General features: G+C 54.5%; 8 protein-coding genes across 8 annotated transcripts; 4 read left to right on the top strand and 4 right to left on the bottom strand.

Moving 5' to 3' along the window:
* Positions 1–5: 5 nt before the first annotated feature.
* L969DRAFT_97437 (uncharacterized protein) lies at positions 6–2,847 on the bottom strand (the record flags this gene model as incomplete). Its single annotated transcript, XM_014709310.1, has 4 exons — positions 6–827; positions 881–1,270; positions 1,320–2,493; positions 2,546–2,847. The coding sequence occupies 4 exons, from the start codon at positions 2,845–2,847 to the stop codon at positions 6–8; spliced, it is 2,688 nt and encodes an 895-aa protein (XP_014564796.1).
* A 78-nt stretch (positions 2,848–2,925) lies between these two features.
* Positions 2,926–5,432, top strand: L969DRAFT_67934 (uncharacterized protein). The gene is made up of 8 exons (XM_014709309.1): positions 2,926–2,982; positions 3,036–3,139; positions 3,188–3,450; positions 3,506–3,581; positions 3,632–3,869; positions 3,923–4,073; positions 4,122–4,344; positions 4,395–5,432. Exons 1-8 carry the CDS (start codon positions 2,967–2,969, stop codon positions 5,373–5,375), a joined length of 2,052 nt encoding a protein of 683 aa, XP_014564795.1. The 5' UTR covers positions 2,926–2,966; the 3' UTR covers positions 5,376–5,432.
* Positions 5,433–5,449: 17 nt separating this feature from the next.
* On the bottom strand, positions 5,450–6,497 carry L969DRAFT_67931 (uncharacterized protein; the record flags this gene model as incomplete). Its single annotated transcript, XM_014709308.1, has 3 exons — positions 6,440–6,497; positions 6,058–6,381; positions 5,450–6,004 (listed from the first exon to the last, which is right to left on the bottom strand). Coding segments are annotated over exons 1-3 (912 nt in total), but the record flags the coding sequence as incomplete, so codon positions are not given.
* A 37-nt stretch (positions 6,498–6,534) lies between these two features.
* L969DRAFT_67928 (uncharacterized protein) lies at positions 6,535–7,771 on the bottom strand. The gene is made up of 3 exons (XM_014709307.1): positions 7,370–7,771; positions 6,899–7,307; positions 6,535–6,847 (listed from the first exon to the last, which is right to left on the bottom strand). The coding sequence occupies exons 1-3, from the start codon at positions 7,658–7,660 to the stop codon at positions 6,576–6,578; spliced, it is 972 nt and encodes a 323-aa protein (XP_014564793.1). The 5' UTR covers positions 7,661–7,771; the 3' UTR covers positions 6,535–6,575.
* Positions 7,772–7,898: 127 nt separating this feature from the next.
* On the top strand, positions 7,899–9,395 carry L969DRAFT_97433 (uncharacterized protein; the record flags this gene model as incomplete). Its single annotated transcript, XM_014709306.1, has 2 exons — positions 7,899–8,754; positions 8,803–9,395. 2 exons carry the CDS (start codon positions 7,899–7,901, stop codon positions 9,393–9,395), a joined length of 1,449 nt encoding a protein of 482 aa, XP_014564792.1.
* A 60-nt stretch (positions 9,396–9,455) lies between these two features.
* L969DRAFT_277116 (uncharacterized protein) lies at positions 9,456–13,527 on the bottom strand. The gene is made up of 8 exons (XM_014709305.1): positions 13,285–13,527; positions 12,909–13,225; positions 12,512–12,857; positions 10,855–12,456; positions 10,721–10,803; positions 10,482–10,558; positions 9,799–10,433; positions 9,456–9,746 (listed from the first exon to the last, which is right to left on the bottom strand). The coding sequence occupies exons 1-8, from the start codon at positions 13,288–13,290 to the stop codon at positions 9,516–9,518; spliced, it is 3,297 nt and encodes a 1,098-aa protein (XP_014564791.1). The 5' UTR covers positions 13,291–13,527; the 3' UTR covers positions 9,456–9,515.
* Positions 13,415–18,230, top strand: L969DRAFT_100289 (uncharacterized protein; the record flags this gene model as incomplete). Its single annotated transcript, XM_014709304.1, has 5 exons — positions 13,415–13,698; positions 13,772–14,954; positions 15,012–15,754; positions 15,803–17,829; positions 17,878–18,230. Coding segments are annotated over exons 1-5 (4,338 nt in total), but the record flags the coding sequence as incomplete, so codon positions are not given.
* A 27-nt stretch (positions 18,231–18,257) lies between these two features.
* Positions 18,258–18,556, top strand: L969DRAFT_91064 (uncharacterized protein; the record flags this gene model as incomplete). The annotated part of the gene is made up of 1 exon (XM_014709303.1): positions 18,258–18,556. A coding segment is annotated over one exon (299 nt), but the record flags the coding sequence as incomplete, so codon positions are not given.

Raw genomic sequence — 18,556 nt, 5'->3', positions numbered from 1 at the left:
TGCAATCACTCTGGCGTCCAAGTGGCCAGCTCTCTCGCTGCACTCCTGACCCGATCGTCATAATGAGTGCTTTCGAGAATCACGAGCTCGTGCCACAGAGCTCCCGATGGGTTGCACAAAGCTGGGTCATCGACTTCCGGCTTGTAGATCCCGTCGTCTTGTCTGTCCTCGGTGAGCAGCATGCTCTGCAAAATAGGTTCCTTGACAAGCAATCGCTTGATCAGGCCGCAGGTTCGCAGAACAGTGGTGGGCGGCCAGTGTAGTGTACAGAGCAGCAGCCGCTTGGTAAACGCAAGCGTCCTTGTAGGCGAATTTTGTGTTCGACTCGAGAGGAAGACTGCGCTCAGAGCGCGAAAGATGAGATCGGCCTCGCTTGCTGTTGTCATGGGCGCTGGCGCTTTGATCCGCTCGCTGGCTTGCACTTGTAACTGGGCTGACTTTGTTAACTCTGGTCGCTCCTCGAGAGTCGTACTCAGCGCGAGCTGTCGAAGAAGAGTGTACAGACGGGTGACAAAGGCCGAAAGATCTAGATTGAGCGCACTGCCTTGGCCTGAGAGAAGTTCAAAGGCAGTCACGATGCAGAGTAATTGTCGTCTGAATTGCGCAGGTATCGGCGCGTCTGTCTGATATTCGCTATCGTTTGTGCTGGGCCAATCGTCTTCAGCTAGACCGCGAAGCACGGCCAGCAGATCCTTGAAAAAGTCGACGTTGGCAAGGTGCGCAAATCTTGTCAGGCCTTCTAGCGCCGCAGGCAATAGCGGTGAAGGCGTGGATGACTTTAGTATGCGGAAGTAGAGCGAAAAGGTCATCTTCAGGGTCTCAGTTTGCTGCGCCGCTTAGATCAGCGCGCGTTAGGTGCACAGCAGTTTGAGTGACAAACATTCTTCTCTCTAGTCTCTTTCGAGATAGACTCCTCTGCTTCGGCAATCTCCTTGACGATACCTGCACGATCCTTTCGCGCTTTCCTGACCTTCTTCGATATATGCTGCTCCTTCAGGCTGTTCTTCTTCCCGACATCGCGCCCGTGTACCTTAGCGCCGTTCGCTTGACCATTTGCAATCGGTCTGTCGACTCTGGAATCACTAGCGCGCAGATTGCCTAGGTCATCACGCAGGCGTAGGTGCAAGAGACACGTCAAAATGCCAGGATGAATGTTAAATTCCTTGGCCCTTGCCATCCGATTGATCAGTCTGACGATGTGGAGTGAGTCTGCCCCCGAGAGGTCGTTGGCAAATATTGTCACGATCGCTGCGAGGCATTGATCAGAAGTCTGTTACGGTTTCAGCTCGTAGCAGAGGTATTGAAGAAAGACAACGGACCTCATCCCAACCACGCCTGGCGAGCTTTTTGATCAAGACATCCATGATGTTGGGCGCAAAGTTGAAGTGAGTCTTGGTCTTTGCAAGCTCGCACATGCATTTGAAAGCGACGGCGGAGACGACCATCCGGTCTTTGGTCTCTTTCTCGAGGATGGTCAGGTATTTCTTGTAAGAGCCCACGAGGCCCTCTTCCCATTCTCGCTGCCTCTGTATGACCTGACTAACTCGGCTCTGCTTTTCTGCTGCTGTGACGGGCCGAATGCGATAGCCAGGGATGATATCGAGGAAGACGGCAAGGAGGGACATAATGGCCATGACGCGGATAGCTGGCGGCACTTTGAGACTTTGCTGGGTCGCAGGCACCTTGAAACTGGGCGCAGCGAAAGACAGCAGGCGTTTGAGTAGATTGAGTGACTGTTCGGGATCTGAGATGATGTCTCGACCAAGCTGAGCAATCTCCACTCTTGCTGCAAGGATACGTGCTTTGAGATCGTCGATTTCCAGCACAGCCTGTACTGCTGGTCTGCCAAAGCGTGCTCCGAAGGGATTCATGACAGGCACGGGCTCGGGTGGGGCCTCTTCGGAAGTGTCAGACTGAGCTTCAAACGTAGCACGACTCTTGCTGTCTGCTGCAGCATCTGGCGAAGTAGATCTTTCTCGCCGTTGGATCTGCTTGCCAGATATGACAGGCAACCTCTGATTCCTGACTTGTTGCTCATCTGGCCTTCGCTTGGCGTACCGCTCTTCGAAGTCACGCTCAATGTCTGATTCGTGCTCTGACATTTCTTCCTCGCTATCCTCATCGCCTGAGAGCTCACTGTCCAGCGAGATGTCTTCATCCTCACTGGCGAGCGATTCTGGATCTGACATGTCCTCGTCCGAGTCGTCATCGATGTCTGACATAAGACTGAGCTCATCGTCACTGTCACCGCTTCCAAACGCGAAATCGTCCTCGTCTAAAGCATCGAGAGCTTCGCCAGACATGTCAGACTCCACATCTTCTTCCCTCGCCTTTTCTTTCCCTTTGCCGTTGACTGATCTGATCGCGGGCTTTGCTGTGACGGCAGCAACAGCAGGCGGCAAAGAAACTTTTGGCAGCTTGTCGACGGGTCTTGCTGGCCTTGGCGCAGTAGCCTTGAAGTGCTTGTGCTCCTGTGCAATAGATGCTCTCGATCTACACCGTGATCTGAATGAGCGCTTGCAGCATCCAGGCTTAAAGAGCTTACTTTGCAATGTTCTTGTGGTCGAGGCCGGTAAGGAACGCGTCTGCCATATCGCCCAGATCCTGCAGATCCTCATCTATCGCCATGCCAGCATCATCTTGATCTGATGCATTGTCATCGAGGCCTCTCTGTGCGGCAGTAGCATCGGGTGCAGCTATATAAATGGTCTCGTTGCGCCGTTTTGCAGTCTTTGCATTACGTTTGGGCGCTTTTGTTTTCGCAGCTGTCTTTGTGCTTGCGGGTGCATTGGTTGCATTGCTACGATAGCTTGATCGTGAGCCGTTAGCTTTGCGGCCTGCACCCATCACAGTGACTGCGCTGAGTGCCGTTGACTGCGACAGAGAAATTATTTCTCTGGGGCACCGGCAGATCGTCGACCGTCGTTGCGCTTCACGCGTACAACCGTTCTTTGGGCAGGCCTACCATGGACGCTCGGCGGAGTAGGCTCATACCGACGTGTCACATGCACTCACTGACTCGTAGGTTCTCGCAGAAGCTGAGATCGAGGCAAAGCGTGCCAAACTCGCCGAGCTACGCAAAGCAAGGGAGGACCGCAAATCACAGCTCAGCCAGGAGCGCAGTGCCAGCACATCCGATGTATGCACCTCTCTTCTTTGCAACCTTTCTGCTCATACTATGCGATAGACACCTCCAGACCGGCCAGGCTCATCAGTTGCAGCTCGAGCTCAGCTTGATGATCTCGTGTCCACATTGCTCGCCGACGCAGGAGCAGCCTCTCGACCTTCGTCTGCTTCAGGTTCAGAAGCTCAGGCTAGTCTGTCTGGAAGTGGCACGCTACCTCCAAAGCCTGCTTCACGTCTGCCTGCGCCCGCACCTGCACCTGCACATGCCGCGCCGCCAGCTGAAGCACCTGCAGCGTCTGATGCTCTCAATGCAGTACAGCCAAAGTCGTTGATCGCTTCTTATCTGCAATCTGAGCTGACCGAAGTAATCGATGCGTAGATATGTGCAGCCATTGGAGCAAGTAGCGCCCACCGAGCCAGCACGAGCACCCTCCCCTGCACGCCCGCCTCCAAAGGTTTGCATACGCGACTTTACGCACATCCGCGCTGACCTCAGACTGGACAGCCTCGGATCTTGCAATACGAGAAAGGAGTGCAAACATCCATCGCGACCTCGACGTCAGATGACGAGCAGGAAGGGGACTTGCCCTCGCGCACAAATGCAGGCAGTAGCACGATAGATGAAGCAGCTGTGCGCGCTAGCATACGACAGGAGTACGAAGCAGAGCGTGCTCGCTTGGATGCCCAGATTGCAGAGGAGCGCAGACAGCTCGAGCAAGATCGGAGAAAAGAGCGCCTGCAAGGTCGGTCAAATGCCTGAGCTCTGTTGCGGCGCTAAGGCAGTAGATGATGATAGGCTTGCCCAAAGAGGATCTCGAGAAGCTCTTCTCGTCTGGTCAACTCGGCGCTTTCCTCGAGAGTTCTTCCAAAGTCGTTCAGCGGGCGATGAACGACACTTATGATTACATGAGTGATTACAGCTTTGGCGGTAGCGCAGCTCAAGACGGGTTGGTCTTACCCGCACACGAATAAAGTCTCGCTGAGTGAAATAGTAGGGATGGACCAGAAGCACGCGGCGTTAAGCTTTCCTGCATCTTCGCAGACGAACGGTGGACGGCGCACCGCTCTGTGACGTCGATCGATTGGTCGCGTCGGTACCCAGAATTGCTCGTTGCGTCTTATAACAAGGATGCCGTCAAGCCAAGCGAGCCCGAAGGCTTGGCTTGCGTGTGGAATCAGCATCTCGTTGCCAGACCGGAATATGTCTTTCACGCCAATGTAGGCTTTCATTGTCTGACATGATCTTCCAAGCTAAGTAATCGTGGCAGTCGGACCTGCTCTCGGTGCGATTCGCACCTTTCCACCCGAATCTCGTCGTAGGTGGCAGCTATACAGGTCAGATCCTCGTGTGGGACACGCGTGCCCGTCACTTGCCAGTCCTCAAGTCGCCGCTGTCCGCGGCAGGCCACACCCACCCTGTCTATTCACTTCAGATGATCGGGACACAGAATGCGAATAATCTCGTGTCAGCATCGACAGACGGCACTGTGTGTGCCTGGACCCTCGACATGCTCGCGCGGCCACAAGAAACGCTCGAGCTCGTCAATCCTGCCCATGCAAAGACAAACGAAGTATCGATCACAGATTTTGCTTTTCCTGCGAACGAAGCGGCGCTCTTCTTTGTGGGCACCGAAGAAGGCAGTATCTTTGCAGCCAATCGATACGCGAGAGCAGGCGCAAAAGCTGGTCTGGTACAGAGCGAAGTCTATCGAGGTCACTCGGGACCGGTCACCTCGATCGACTTTCACCCTTCGACTGGACCAGTCGATTTTGGCGATCTGTTCTTGTCTTCTGGAGCAGATTGGACAGCGAAGCTCTGGCGAGCAAAGACATCCTCGTCATCTGCTGCACCTAAGCCAACACGACCTGGGGTCTCTGCAGGCATTGCCGGACCAGATACCATCAGCCCATTGCTGTCATTCGAGGAATCAGACGACTATATCATGGATGCAAGGTGGCATCCGCATCATCCTGCGCTTTTCGGTACTGTCAATGCGAGCGGTAGCTTCGATCTTTGGAATCTAAACAGTGACGTTGAATCGCCTCTGATCTCTACGCACGTCGAACATGCTAAGCCTTTCGGTCTGAATAAGCTGGCATGGGATCGCAAGGATGGCAAGAAGGTCGCCTTGGGTACTGCGGGTGGGCAAGTGATAGTGTACGATCTAGGCAAGCAACTCGTCACGCCGGCCGACGAGGACTACGATCATTTACGAAGAACATTAGCAGAAGCGGCGAGGATGTCATGATTAGAGCCATGTTACAGACAAATGCACTGCAATTACAACATGTACATCATTGCTTCTCATCTGACTTGCTCGCTGCTGCTGCGATTTGCCGTTGTCGTTCTGCTTCCTCGCGGACTCTCCAACGCCATTTGAGGCTGAATTGCCCTGGCCAGACATACTCTTTGGTCATCCGCCTGGCATGTTGTCTCGCTTGAGTCCATATCGATTCTGGACCCCACAGTCTACCGGTAGCATATTTTGCAGTTTCGACAATCCACCGAGTATCGATGATCGGCTTGACCGGTTGTACCGCTTCTGTGGTCGGTGCGGGTATGTACCGCTCTGGTTGCGCATCATCGTATCCGTGTCCTTGGAATCCAGCTGCAACAGATTCCCAAGCTGCAAATCCCTCGGGTAGTCTTGACCGTATGTGAGCATCTGCTCCAAAGTCATAGGGTCGTAGTGGGCCCGAGGTCATGAGCTGGTGACGAAAGGGCGATTGAACGTGTTTGAGGATGAGCGAGACGCCTGCGCGAGACTTGTCGAGGGTGTTCTTGAACCGGGTGATGCCCATGTGCTCAACTCTACTCCCCAGGCCAAAGTAGCCAAAGTCAGAAGTGACTGTTGCAAGTGTGATCGCTTTCGCTTGCCTGTCGCGCTTGCTCTGTCAGCGCCTTTGACTTATGACAGGACACCGACTCACGTCGCGAGGTCTGCACGCTGTATGCGCTGTCGTTCGGTGACAGAGAGATAGTTTTTGTGGTCAAGATTGGAAGTGGTACACTCGAGAGACTGAGTAGCAAGATCGAGCACGGATTCTTCTAGGATCCAAGATTCTGATCGTTCGGCGACACTTCTGGGAGCCCATTTGGGCAGCTTGCCCTTCTTGAGCAGCACTCTCGTCGTGTGTAGCCGGAGAGTGGTCGGGTCGAAGGAGCGAGAAATGACGTCGCAAGAGATGACATGAGGACTGAGAGGGTTGGGGTACCTCAGGAAGAACGCCAACGCTACGTCTACCCACGGCGAGCTTAGGGAACGTCAAGTCCGCATCAGCCATTGAGCGATGCATAGCCGGAGGGACCTACTCGTAGACATGCTCGTGGCTGTATGTACGGGTCATATTCTGGCTTGCGTCATTCTCGCTGCGTGAGCAAAAAGAGAACACGCGACTTGTCGAATGCCGGCAATGGACAAAACGTCGTAGTATGCATTCCTTGTTCATCACACATCTTTGAGCCGTCTAAAGTCGTCCGTAGCGTTCATAAGCGCAGTCTCGATACCCTTTTCCTTTGCCGAATGTCCCGCATCGGGAACGACGATGTACTTTGCCTCTGGCCACACTCGGTGCAGTGCCTCTGCTGTCGTCATCGGACAAACGCAATCGTATCGTCCTTGCACGATCACAGCGGGTATCTTGCGTAGTTTGTCGACTTCTTCCTTCTCTAGCAATTGACCCTGTCTCATCCAGCCCTCATTGACAAAGTAGTGGCATTCTGTGCTCATCGATATCAGCCGGGCAAACGCATAAGAGCGGTAAGGTGTACCGATACGTGCAAATACATCTGCAAATGCCGGATCTTCGCCCTCTTTGACCATCGCCTCGTCAATATGTAATTTCGAAGTTGCCATCTCCCAGGTTGTCCATGCTTTGGCAGCTGCAGCTCGGGCCGACTTGTCATCACCTGTCAGTCGTCTGTGGTATGCTTTGATGATGTCCTCGCGTTCGTTCTCGGGTATGACAGAGATATACTCTTGCCAGTACTCGGGAAAGAGAAATGATGTTCCGTCGCCCTGGTAGAAGAACTTGAGTTCCTCTTTACGTAGGCAGAAGATGCCGCGCAGGACAAGAGCAAGCACTCTTTCTGGATGCTTCTGAGCGTATGCAAGAGAGAGCGTGCTGCCCCATGAGCCCCCAAAGACGATCCATTTCTCGATTTGTAGATGACTCCTGATCTGTCCGTCGTGCCGGAGACGTTCATGAGCTCATGCACAGTGTCAGGGACAATATGACGAACCTTTTCAATATCTTCTACGAGGTCCCAAGTCGTATTCTCTCGTAGTTCACTCGACGGAGTTGATTTGCCGGAGCCTCGCTGATCGAATAGCACAATCCTATAGACCTCAGGGTCGAAGCGTCGTGCATCGTAAGGATCGGTTCCTCCTCCCGGTCCTCCGTGCAAATGGACAGCTGCGAGACCGTTCGGGTTGCCATACTGTGCCACGTAGAGCGTATGCAAGTCGCTAACGGCGAATTGTTCTTCTCTGAACGGCTTGAGCGCTGGATAGATGCCTGTCGAGCTCGGCATGCCTGACGTGGCGACCAAACCAGTGCAGATTGGTGGCTGAATGTCAGCGGGGTAGATGTGATTGTCAGCGGTGACGCGGTGACGTCGATAAGGACGATACGTCGCGGTCGCGTGTGAGTCAATTTGACATTGAAAGCGTGTCCGACGTCGTAGATTGTTATCAACTGCCCCCGCTAGACCGCTCGACAGACTGCGCAGCACACGCAGCTCTGGACTCGCTCTCATTCGGCGCATCACTATGGTTCTCTTGCGAGAGCCAGCCTTCTACGACCATGCGAGCTCCTCACACGCCAAGAGGGATCAACTGACTATCACATCCCTCGCAAGCACGAGCACTGCTCGTCCGGTCATCATCAACAATCCTCATGTTCTGATTCCCGCCAGTACAGCCGACGAAGCGCGTCCTGCTAAGCTGAGCAGAGAGGACTCGTTTCATTCGTGTCAGTCCGAGATGGACGAGCCCGCTTCGTCGATCATGTCCCTGCCCGTCGAGACTCTCAGCAAGATCGCTATCATGTCAGGCAGGGATGACATTGGCAGCTTGTTCGGACTCAGCTCGGTCAATCGTCTGTTTCGCCATCTCATGGAGTCGGACTATATTTGGTGTATGGCCACCTCTACGCCCATCAATGATGATCTCGTCGCATCAGGGCGAATCGCACGTGCAACGGCTAAAGACAAGTATCTTCACGTCTGTTTTCGATGCAATGAACATGATCCCAAGGCCATCTCTATCCTCATCAGTCTCGCCACGCCCAACAGTCGCAGAGTGCCTTTCTGTCGAAGCTGCCATGAACTCGCCGTTCGACCGCGCTACGAGAAAAAGTCGTTCAGCAACTTTGCAGCAGCTTACTGGGCCTGGCGAGCCGCTCAACGTGCTAAGGGCGTCAGATACACCCAGAACGAGATCAGGACAGACGCATGGGTCAGACAACAAGCACTCTGGCGTATCGGCATCTTTGGCATCACTTGGGACCATCTCTGGAACTTTGACCACTATGTCACTGCGGAGCTCAAGGCAATGTGCCGCGTGTTCGTCTTCCATTGCGGTCAGACTCAAGTCACGATCGAACAAGTCTCGGAAGCTCTTGCCCGTAGGTTCATTTTCCTGATCATAGCATACATGCCAATGCGGTGTACAGTCTTTCGCAAGCGTTACAAACCCTTCAATGACTGGGCCAAAACTCACGAAAGCGCAATAAAGCGAGTCAAAGGTGTTCGTCCTGATCCTATAGACGTTTGGCAAGCTCGCGCAACCGTCGCTGATCAGCGCTGCCATCTCAATTTCCAGGCCCTTGGCTTGCATCTTGCCAAGCCAGACTGTCAGCTCCTCTCTCGCGAGTTCGGTGTCAGAGCGGCCAAAGGTGTCAGTGCAATCCAATATCGCCTCGGCCCCATCGTGCTCGCAAGACACAATGAGAAAGCTCAGCTCTCGACAGAGCTTGACAAAGTGCCTCAGTGGATCGAAGAGTACGTCAACGAAGCCGAAGGACCGCTCAATTGTATTCGACTCAACTGCACGCATTTCGCTACGCCTGGCTGCAAGTGCTGCCTCTGTGCTATCCACTGTACTCCAGCCGAGCGTGCCTACCTTCGTAGACCTCCCACGTGCGCAGTCCATCGCGCTCGCGAAAAGGCAGCGGCCAAGGCAGCCAGAGCAAACGCACGAGCGCCCATTGCGAGTGGCTCCGGTCTCGCACCGAGTCGTCCAGCTGGTATCCCGCAGAGACCATAATTACCTAGCACCCACGCTGTACATGTTGACACATCATTTGTGCAATCCCATCTTTCATCTGGCGCGAGGATATTACTGCTTCGTGACTGCATCTTCTAGCTACATCTTCATCTAGTGGGATTATGCGAGGAGGGCGCCCAGACCGGCTGCCTGCGCTTGCTGTGCAGGCAGGCGTCTCACGATCTCGACTACGCGAGTGTATCCTTCTTGCGTCAGAGGCTTCTCGTCTTCGCTGGCTGTCTCCTGTGCTGACAGAACCTGACTGATGATTTGCAGAAGCTGACTGATATGTGGCGTCAGCGCAGGGTTCTGCGTTTGAACCAGCATCTGGAAGGCCTCGAAGAGTTTCTCCTGTGTACTTGTCTGTCAGCGCAGTATATCTGGCGTGTCAGCAAGCACTGACATTTTCCCGGAAATCTTCCCGTAACGGCATAGCGCTGAACAGAACTGGTAGAACCTGATCCATCGGCAAGGCTGCGGCATTCTTGAGGATCAACCGGGCGACCGAGCCAGAAGCGTTATCCCTCGCTTGATTGGCATCCGCAGACATGTCGTCCAGCTGGAAGAGTGGCTGCAGACGCTGCAATATGATAGAATACGCTGCGCTGAGATCTGCCCTGCTATGCAAGACCAAACATCCGATAGCGTATGCAGCGTTGCTTCGCAGATCCAGATTCTGGTCAAGCAGTGCGGCGATGAAGAGATCATAGAATGGTTGCGTGTAGGGCGTGACGCCTGCTTGAAGACCATTCGATACTTCTGCAAGAGATCCGACAACGCTTGACCTTTCGCTTGCCTGAGTTGTGCCATTGTAATATTTCACAAGTGCAGGCAAGAACGTGCCAAAGGCCTGGGAAAAGTCGTTGCCCAGTACGCTGGCCAGCGTGCCGACAAGCTCTTCTGCCGATCGAATAAGGGCTGCGTCCCATTCGGAGACGTCTTGGGCAGCTTCGTCATCTTCTGGATCGGCATCCAGCGTCTGGCACAATGCTTTGCGCTCGATGATCTCGTGGAGCCGTTGACAGATCGTCTCAGTGGCTGTGCGTCCATCAGCCTCAGCTTGCTGATCCAGTGAGGCATACGCACGATCTGGTAGAATCGGTTGAGGACCTGTTGTGAGCAGCATGGCCGAGAGGGCTTCACACAGCGATGATACATTGGTCCTGCGCGCGATTGCAGTCAGCGACTGCGCAGAATGTCCCGTAGCGAAAGAGTCAGGCAGAAATCGTGTTCCGCTCATTCGCCGTAGCGTCAAAGTGAGCTGAGTTGTACGGTAGTATCTCATCTTGTGGATCAGAAGGGATGAGCTTGCTATGTACACATACCTCTCTTCCTCCTCGGCCCACATAGCCAATACAGGACCGATGACTGCGTTCGAGAGCTGCTGAACCCGTTCATGAAGCGGAGCCTGTACGAGCTGGACTAAGCTCAGCTACTAGGAGATAGTGAGAGAACTCACGCTGCCGACGCCTGGCTCCCACTTGGGAGGATTTGTCATTTCGTATGCAGTCGCAATGAATGACACGAGCGAGCAAGCGGCAGACTTGCGAATTCCTTCGTACGCGTGCTCGAGCAACGGCAGGAGAGCGAGAACACTAGGCTGGATGTAAGGCATAAAGTGTTCTCGCGTGTTCTCGAATATGCTGCCGATAGCGTCCGCTGCGACTTCCTTCTCAATGCCGATAGCAGTGTAGACGCCCATATTGTCGAACGCATCGGAACCATCCTCGTCGATGTCGACGAAGCCGTCTTCACCCGCGTCTGCTTCAGCTGCATCAAGCAGAGCCTGAGCTTGACGCGTTATGCCGACACCGTTCGTGGCCGCGCCTTCTGTCTCGTCAAGCTCATCCTCGCCAAGCTCGGACTGCTTGAGGCTTGCGATTATCAGAGCCATGATATCCGTGAGATAGGGCGCCAGCTCGGCTTTGTACACGCGTGAGATGACTGAGAAGAAGATGTACGAGCATTCGCGTAGAGACGGGCTTTCAAGTGAAGCACCTTCCATGGCGAGTTTCATGAGAGGAGCAAAGTACGGCCGGAAGGCATCTGGACCAACCGCATCGGCGAGAGTACCGACGGTGTCCTGAGTGATGCCACGTAGCTCGTGTTCATCCTCTTCTGTGAGGACCAAGAAGGGCTGCAAGCCGTCCATGGTAGCGCGAAAGTAGGGCGCAAAGTCGGTCTTTGCCGCGTGGGCAGCTGATCCGATAGCACCGACGATAGTCCCCTTGAGCTCTAATGGTGCCTGACTGAGCAGCGCAAGCAAGCGATCCATCAACGTCGGCAGATACGGCAGAATGGCCGAGCCCAACACCTCGAGTAGCGAGTCGAGCGCATTGAGTGCTGTCTTTTGCGTGGCAGGATCGTTGATGAGATCGAAAATCAGAGGTAACAGAGTTGCGTGCCTCTTGCCACAGTCCTCGCCTAGCATTTCGCACATGAAGCCTAACGCGATACAAGCCGCTTTGCGAACGATGCTCTCCGGATCTTGCAGGCTCTTCTCGATGAAGGGCCAAAGCTGCTCCAGATGAGGCGCAATGTAGAGCGAACAGCCTTCAAAGACGACGCCGAAAGCCATGACTGCAGACTTGCGCATCCTGGGATCGGGCGAGCTCGAGTATTGCTGACACAGATTGATCAGAGGGTCAACAACGTGCGCAGGCGGCAGGACGTTGGCGAGGGCGTCGATGACACGGAAGGCTATGCGCGCGGGCGAATCCGTGTCTATGTCTTCGGGTTCATCTTGCCCACCAACGGGTAGCAGTCCTTCGAGAATCGGCCGCGCAAGTCCAAGTGATTGAATCTTTGACTTTCTGTACTTCACGACCCAGAGCAATGAGGAAAGGGCAGGCATTCTTAGATCTTCATCGTATTGCTCGTTCTGCGCAGTGCTGATCAAGAAGCTGCACAGAGCGGTAAGATGTGGCTGAATGAGCGGTACTTCCAGCGAGGAGACTGTCTCGATGATCTCGAAGCCTTGCTTGCAGCCTTCCTCGTTGCCCGCCTCGAGCGCTTGTTGTATGACTTGCACAACTCCCGGTACGACGTCCTGGAAAGCTTTCTATGTGGCGAGAAGCGTCAGCTGCGCGCAGAGCAGACAGCAGAGATGCACTTGCGATATAATCCTGCTCATCAGGCTCGATGTAAGAAGCGATTTGGCCAAGGCATCGCATCGATATTAATCTGACTTGCAAACTCTCAGGATCAGCCAGCGAGCCCGACAGAAGCTGGAAGAGCTGAGGTGTGTGCTGGGAGAAGCTCGGGCCACCAGGAGCGTCATGATCGACAATGACCGTCTCGAGAATGCTGAACAATGTGTACAAGCTCCTTTCGCGCGTCGTCGCTACGGGCGCGCTCGCAGCTCGCCAGAGCCAGGGCAAAAGTTCTGGCCAGGCATTGCTCGGCAGTTCGACCTTTGCGACCGCGCCTGCTAGACGTGCCAGAGCGTGCGAAAGCAAAGAGCTGCTCGCTGAGTCAGTCGACATCATGAAAGTCAGGGACAAGATAACTGACTTTGATTCATCAGTAAGCGACTGTAGCAGCTGCTCTTTGACGCGCTTGCGCTGGTCAACAGGTAGCTTGAGCCATTTCTGACCGTTCTTGATGCCGACTCGCTTGCGACATTCGACGGCAGCAAGCTGTCGCACTTGATCTTGTGCGTTGCCGAGTAAAATTTCAAATAGGGCAGGAACAGCTGCATCTTGCTTGTAGAACTTGTCTTGCAAGTCGCTGGACGCCTTCTTGATGACTGCCGTGTCAGGTATAGCTTGACCCAAGCCCAGGGAGGCGGCGAGCGTGTCGTGTAGCGCCACTACAAATTGCTGATGATCCTAGCCAGAGCAGGCATCTGTCAGCTTCAGCAGTCATATTGACTGTTGACGGCACTCGCCGCCATGTGGGCGATACTCTAGCGACACACTGCGCCTCTGAGTAGATATGTCTGGCCGTTCAAATTTTCGTCGGCCTCTGTGTGCGTGTTCAGGTAGCGCGTCGACCTGTACTGCGGGGTGCCCCGCTCCTGCGATGTCGCCGCCAAGCCGTTGAAATCATCGAGCCTTGGCAGTCACATATAAGGCAGACGTTCGCTCGTCTTGCTGTCAAATTCGAAGCGGTGCAACACTCCAATCCAGTGTTTTGCGAAGAAACCGCGATCGCCACAGCTCGGACCTCATCGTGCACCCAAATGATCCTCGACTAGGACTAGCTCTTGTCACACCTGACTGAACGTGCACCGCATCAGCGCTCATCGAGAGTCTGTCCTGGCTTACAACATGTCGAAACGCTCTTCTCTGCCTTCACTTGTGTCAGTTGGGACGTGTGGAAGCGCGAAAATGAGCTGACTTTGCATGGTCGAACGACCTTTGCGACTTGCACAGCACAGGCACGAGCTTGCCTACTTCTCAAGAGATGACTTCCTCGCCTTCTACAGCGTCACATACACGTACACCAACAGCTACAAGCTCACTGATGGGCCATTCTCGCTCCGGCAGTCTCGCACCGCCGCCCGTCCTGATCTTGACGCCCTCACCTGATGTAGGAAAATCAAGCGGCGATGCCAACATGTCATCGCCACCCGATCGGGTAATCTCACAGCCAGATTCGGATGAGGAGGATGATAGCCCACAAGACGACACAGAGGATGTCTTTGTCGCTAGACGCGGTTCCGACGCGCCCTCGAGCGCAGGAGCTGGCATGCCTTCGCTGCTAGGAAGCAGTCTCAATCTGAGCACACAGGGCGAGCATTCTGTGCCGCCTTCGCCTTCGTCCAGCACCACGCCGTTTGTCGCTCAGAGCTCGCTCGCGCTACGTCGAAACGATGATCCGGATGGTCAGATGCGCGCCAAAGAGAAAGAGAAAGAAGCCCTTAAAGCGCATCATCGCGCGTTCGGGGCCAGACAGTCGCTGAGCGCAGACGATGCGCTCTCTCCTAGCCCTGTCTTGATCGCTGGCAATCAATCTCGACATATTCGCAAGACCAGTGGCGTCAGCATTACTTCAGTCCTCAGCTCTACCGAGACTGTACCCGACCGTGCCTCAGATCTTTCTGGCTCGCCTATCTCTATCAAGGGCGAATTGCCAGCAAAGCACGAAGATGCAACAACAGAAAAGGCGCTCGAGCGTCGTGCTACCTCAAGGTCCGCTGTCCAAGCAAATGGCTTGGCTCGCTTGCCTGTCGTGGGGCGTCTCTTCGCTCGCAAGACTTCCGTAGACGAAACAGAAGAGCCATCAGAGAAGAAGTCAGGCCTCGTTGTGCCGGAGCTGCCTGATCCCTCGCCGGCAGAAATGGGACCTTTCACAATCCCGCCTTCAAAACTGGCTCATATCTTCGATCCAAAATCCGTCGATGAGCTGGCCGCTCTTGGAGGCTCTGATGCCTTGTTGCAATCCCTTCATTCGGACCAGAAGAACGGACTTGTGGCTGACGCAGACGGTGGCGGCAGAGTGCCAGGCGCAAGCATTGCAGATCGTCAGCGCATCTTCGGTGCCAATAAGCTACCAACGCGACAGTCTAAGAGTCTATTGAAGCTCATGTGGCTTGCAATGCAAGACAAAGTCTTGGTGAGCAATTTCAACCTCCAGGACTGACGATGCTTTCAGCGCTAATGTCTCGTGCAGATCATCTTGAGCATCGCTGCCGTAGTCTCGTTAGCCCTAGGTCTGTATCAAGATCTCGGTACGCCTGCAGAGGTTGTACCCTGTCCGACCGGCAGCCCTGCGGGTCAGGTCTGCACGGCACCTCAGGTGGATTATGTCGAAGGTGTCGCCATTATTGCGGCCATCCTCATCGTAGTCATCATTGGCAGCGTCAACGACTATCAGAAGGAGCGACAATTCAGACGTCTCAATGCTCAGAAGGAGGATCGTAATGTCAAAGCCATACGTTCCGGCGCCGAGCAATTGGTGAACGTGCACGATGTGGTCGCTGGTGACATACTCCTGCTTGAGCCTGGCGAGATCCTACCTGTCGACGGCATCTTCCTTGAAGGTCACAACGTCAAATGTGACGAGTCCTCAGCGACGGGCGAATCTGACGCCATCAAAAAGGACAGCTATAACAACCTCGTAGAGCGGCGGAGAGGCAAAGGTAGCAGCGCGACAGGGAAAGATGATTGCTTCCTGCTCAGTGGCAGTAAGGTCGTTGAGGGTCAGGGTCGCTACCTTGTCGCCAGCGTCGGTCAGCATTCCTTCAATGGAAAGATCATGATGTCTTTGCAAGGCGAGAGCGAGAATACGCCCCTGCAACTCAAGCTGAACAGACTGGCCGAGCTCATCGCTAAGCTTGGCTCAGCCGCCGGTCTGCTACTCTTTGGCGTCCTTATGATTCGTTTCTTCGTTCAGCTATCCACGAATCCCAACAGGTCAGCTCGCAGACACTCTTTGCAAGCTAAGCTGACTCTTACGAGCAGGACGCCGGACCAGAAAGGCCAGAGCTTCATACAAATTCTCATTATCGCAGTCACTGTCGTTGTCGTGGCCGTGCCTGAAGGCCTTCCTCTCGCAGTGACCCTCGCGCTTGCGTTTGCTACACGCAGGATGACGAAAGAAAATCTTCTCGTGCGAGTCCTTGGCTCGTGCGAAACTATGGCGAACGCGACAGTCATTTGCACCGATAAGACCGGCACGCTCACTCAGAACAAAATGACAGTAGTCGCAGGGTCGCTCGGCGTGCATCTGAAATTCGCTCATCGTCTGGCCAACGAAGATCTCAAGGACGGCGTTGGCTCACCGAAACCAAATGACACCGAGCTGAATACGAACGGTACTGTCGACGAATCCGTGGCAGCTGTGCCGTCTTCAGATCGCTCTTTTGACATAAGCGATCTTAAGCGAGAGCTACCCCGGCCAGTTCAGGATCTGATCAACTCCTCTGTGGCGATCAATACGACTGCTTTCGAAGGCCGCGATGAGCACGGCGAAGAAGGGTTTGTCGGCTCAAAGACAGAAGTCGCAATGCTTCTCTTCGCTATGCAGCAAGAGTGGCCGCACTACCGACAGCTCCGAGAAGAGGCCAAAATCATGCAGCTCTACCCATTCTCATCCGAGCGCAAAGCGATGGGCGTGGTCGTTGCGCTTGCTACCGGCGGCTATCGATTCTATATCAAAGGCGCTAGCGAGATCGTGACGGCTCGCTGCGCATCTGCGATAGTCGCTGACCAAAGCAGCGATCACGTGCAAACAAATCCGCTCACAAGAGCCCAGAAAGCTAATCTGGACCGCACTATTATGGCATACGCCAATTCGTCGCTGCGCACAATCGCAATGGCTTACAAAGACTTCGAACAATGGCCGCCCGCTAGCCTAGCGACGGCTGAAGATGGTAGCGTCGAATACAAATCACTGGCAAATGATCTCGTCTTCGTCGGCATCGTTGGCTTGGCCGACCCATTGCGCGAAGGAGTTACGGACGCAGTAGCTCAGGCCATCAAAGCTGGCGTCTCGATCAAGATGGTCACTGGCGACAACCCTATCACAGCTCGCGCTATCGCTCAACAGTGCGGCATCCTGCAGCCCGGTGGCGTCATTATGGACGGACCTGCCTTCCGAAAGCTGAGCGAAAAGGATATGTTTGACATCGCGCCTCGGTTACAAGTCCTTGCTCGATCGTCACCCACGGATAAGCAAAGGCTCGTTGAGCACCTCAAAGCCTGTGGCGAGGTCGTAGGCGTCACTGGCGACGGTCTCAACGACGGTCCTGCACTCAAGAGTGCCAATGTTGGGTTCTCGATGGGCATCGCTGGCACAGAAGTTGCGAAAGAAGCATCTGATATCATATTGATGGATGACAACTTTGCGAGCATCGTAACCGCCATCATGTGGGGTCGCTGTGTCAATGACGCCGTTCGCAAATTCCTGCAATTTCAGATCTCGGTCAACATTGTGGCCGTCTTACTCACCTTCATCAGTGCCGTAGCGTCGTCAGAGGAGCGTAGTGTTCTGACGGCCGTGCAACTACTCTGGGTCAACCTCATCATGGACACCTTTGCAGCACTCGCACTCGCTACTGATCCAGCTACACCCGAGTCACTCAACCGCAAGCCGGATCCAAAGACGGCGCCGCTCATCAACGTGCGCATGTGGCGCTTGATCATCGCGCAGAGCATCTATCAGCTTGTCACCACGCTTGTCCTTCATTTTGCAGGCAATGCTATCTTTGGCAATCATGCTCCCGGCACAGACATGGCAACACGCGATGCGCAAGACTCTGAGCTTAATTCGCTTGTCTTCAATACCTTCGTCTTCTGTCAAATCTTCAATCAGCTCAATGCAAGGCGGTTAGACGACGGCCAGAACATATTTGCTGGCGTGTTTCGCAATATATGGTTCCTGCTCATCTTCAGCATCATGGTCGGCGGTCAGATTCTGATCATTTTCGTCGGTGGCGCGGCCTTCTCTGTCACCCGGATCAGTGGACGTGACTGGGCTATCTCCATCAGTATGTCACTCTTCCTCATCTCCCGATGCTGGCTAATTCCTCGAGCAGTCCTTGGCGCGCTATGTCTTCCGTTGGGCGCAGCGATTAGATTCATTCCAGCGGACTGGCTCGAGGGTGTCTTCATCAAGTGTCTCATTCTGTCCGACCCCCATGCTCTGCCGACAGCGACGCAGAACGCTCAAGATCGGGAAGATTATGGCGAGGGTATCAACCGTATTCGGGACAATCTCGCTACTTTTGGCCAGATCAGAGGCGGCCGCATGCGTAGCTCTTCGCTTGTTCTCAAGAGTCGCTCGAAGCAGCTTGAAGAGGCTCAGATACATCCAGGCGCTCTCGGCGTAATGGTGGGCGGACTCGTGCTCGCGACCGTCGGCGTAGGATGGCAGCCCCAAAGCAAGACTTGGGATCCCGCTGCTCACGATCCATCTATGTCCTCAACGCAGCTCTATGCAGGCCATCCGCATGTCCATGCACCCAATGATCCGAATGACAGCATACATGATAAGTTGCGCAAGATCCCGCCACCATCGCCTCAGCAAGGGCCATTGGGCCTGCCACAAAGCCCTGTATCTCTGACGAGCTCACCTTTGCGGGCGCGAAGTCACTCTCGCGGCGCATCTGTCGGCACTGCCACGTCGATCGCGTCGGATGTGATCACAGAAGAAGGCGACGAGAAGGTCGCAAACAAAGATCAGTTGCAAGTGCCTTCGCCGACCACCTCTCCGCG

Source organism: Mixia osmundae (genome assembly GCF_000708205.1).
Source record: "Mixia osmundae IAM 14324 unplaced genomic scaffold scaffold_16, whole genome shotgun sequence".
Lineage (NCBI taxonomy): Eukaryota > Fungi > Basidiomycota > Mixiomycetes > Mixiales > Mixiaceae > Mixia > Mixia osmundae.
This window is presented reverse-complemented; position numbering and strand designations above follow the sequence as displayed.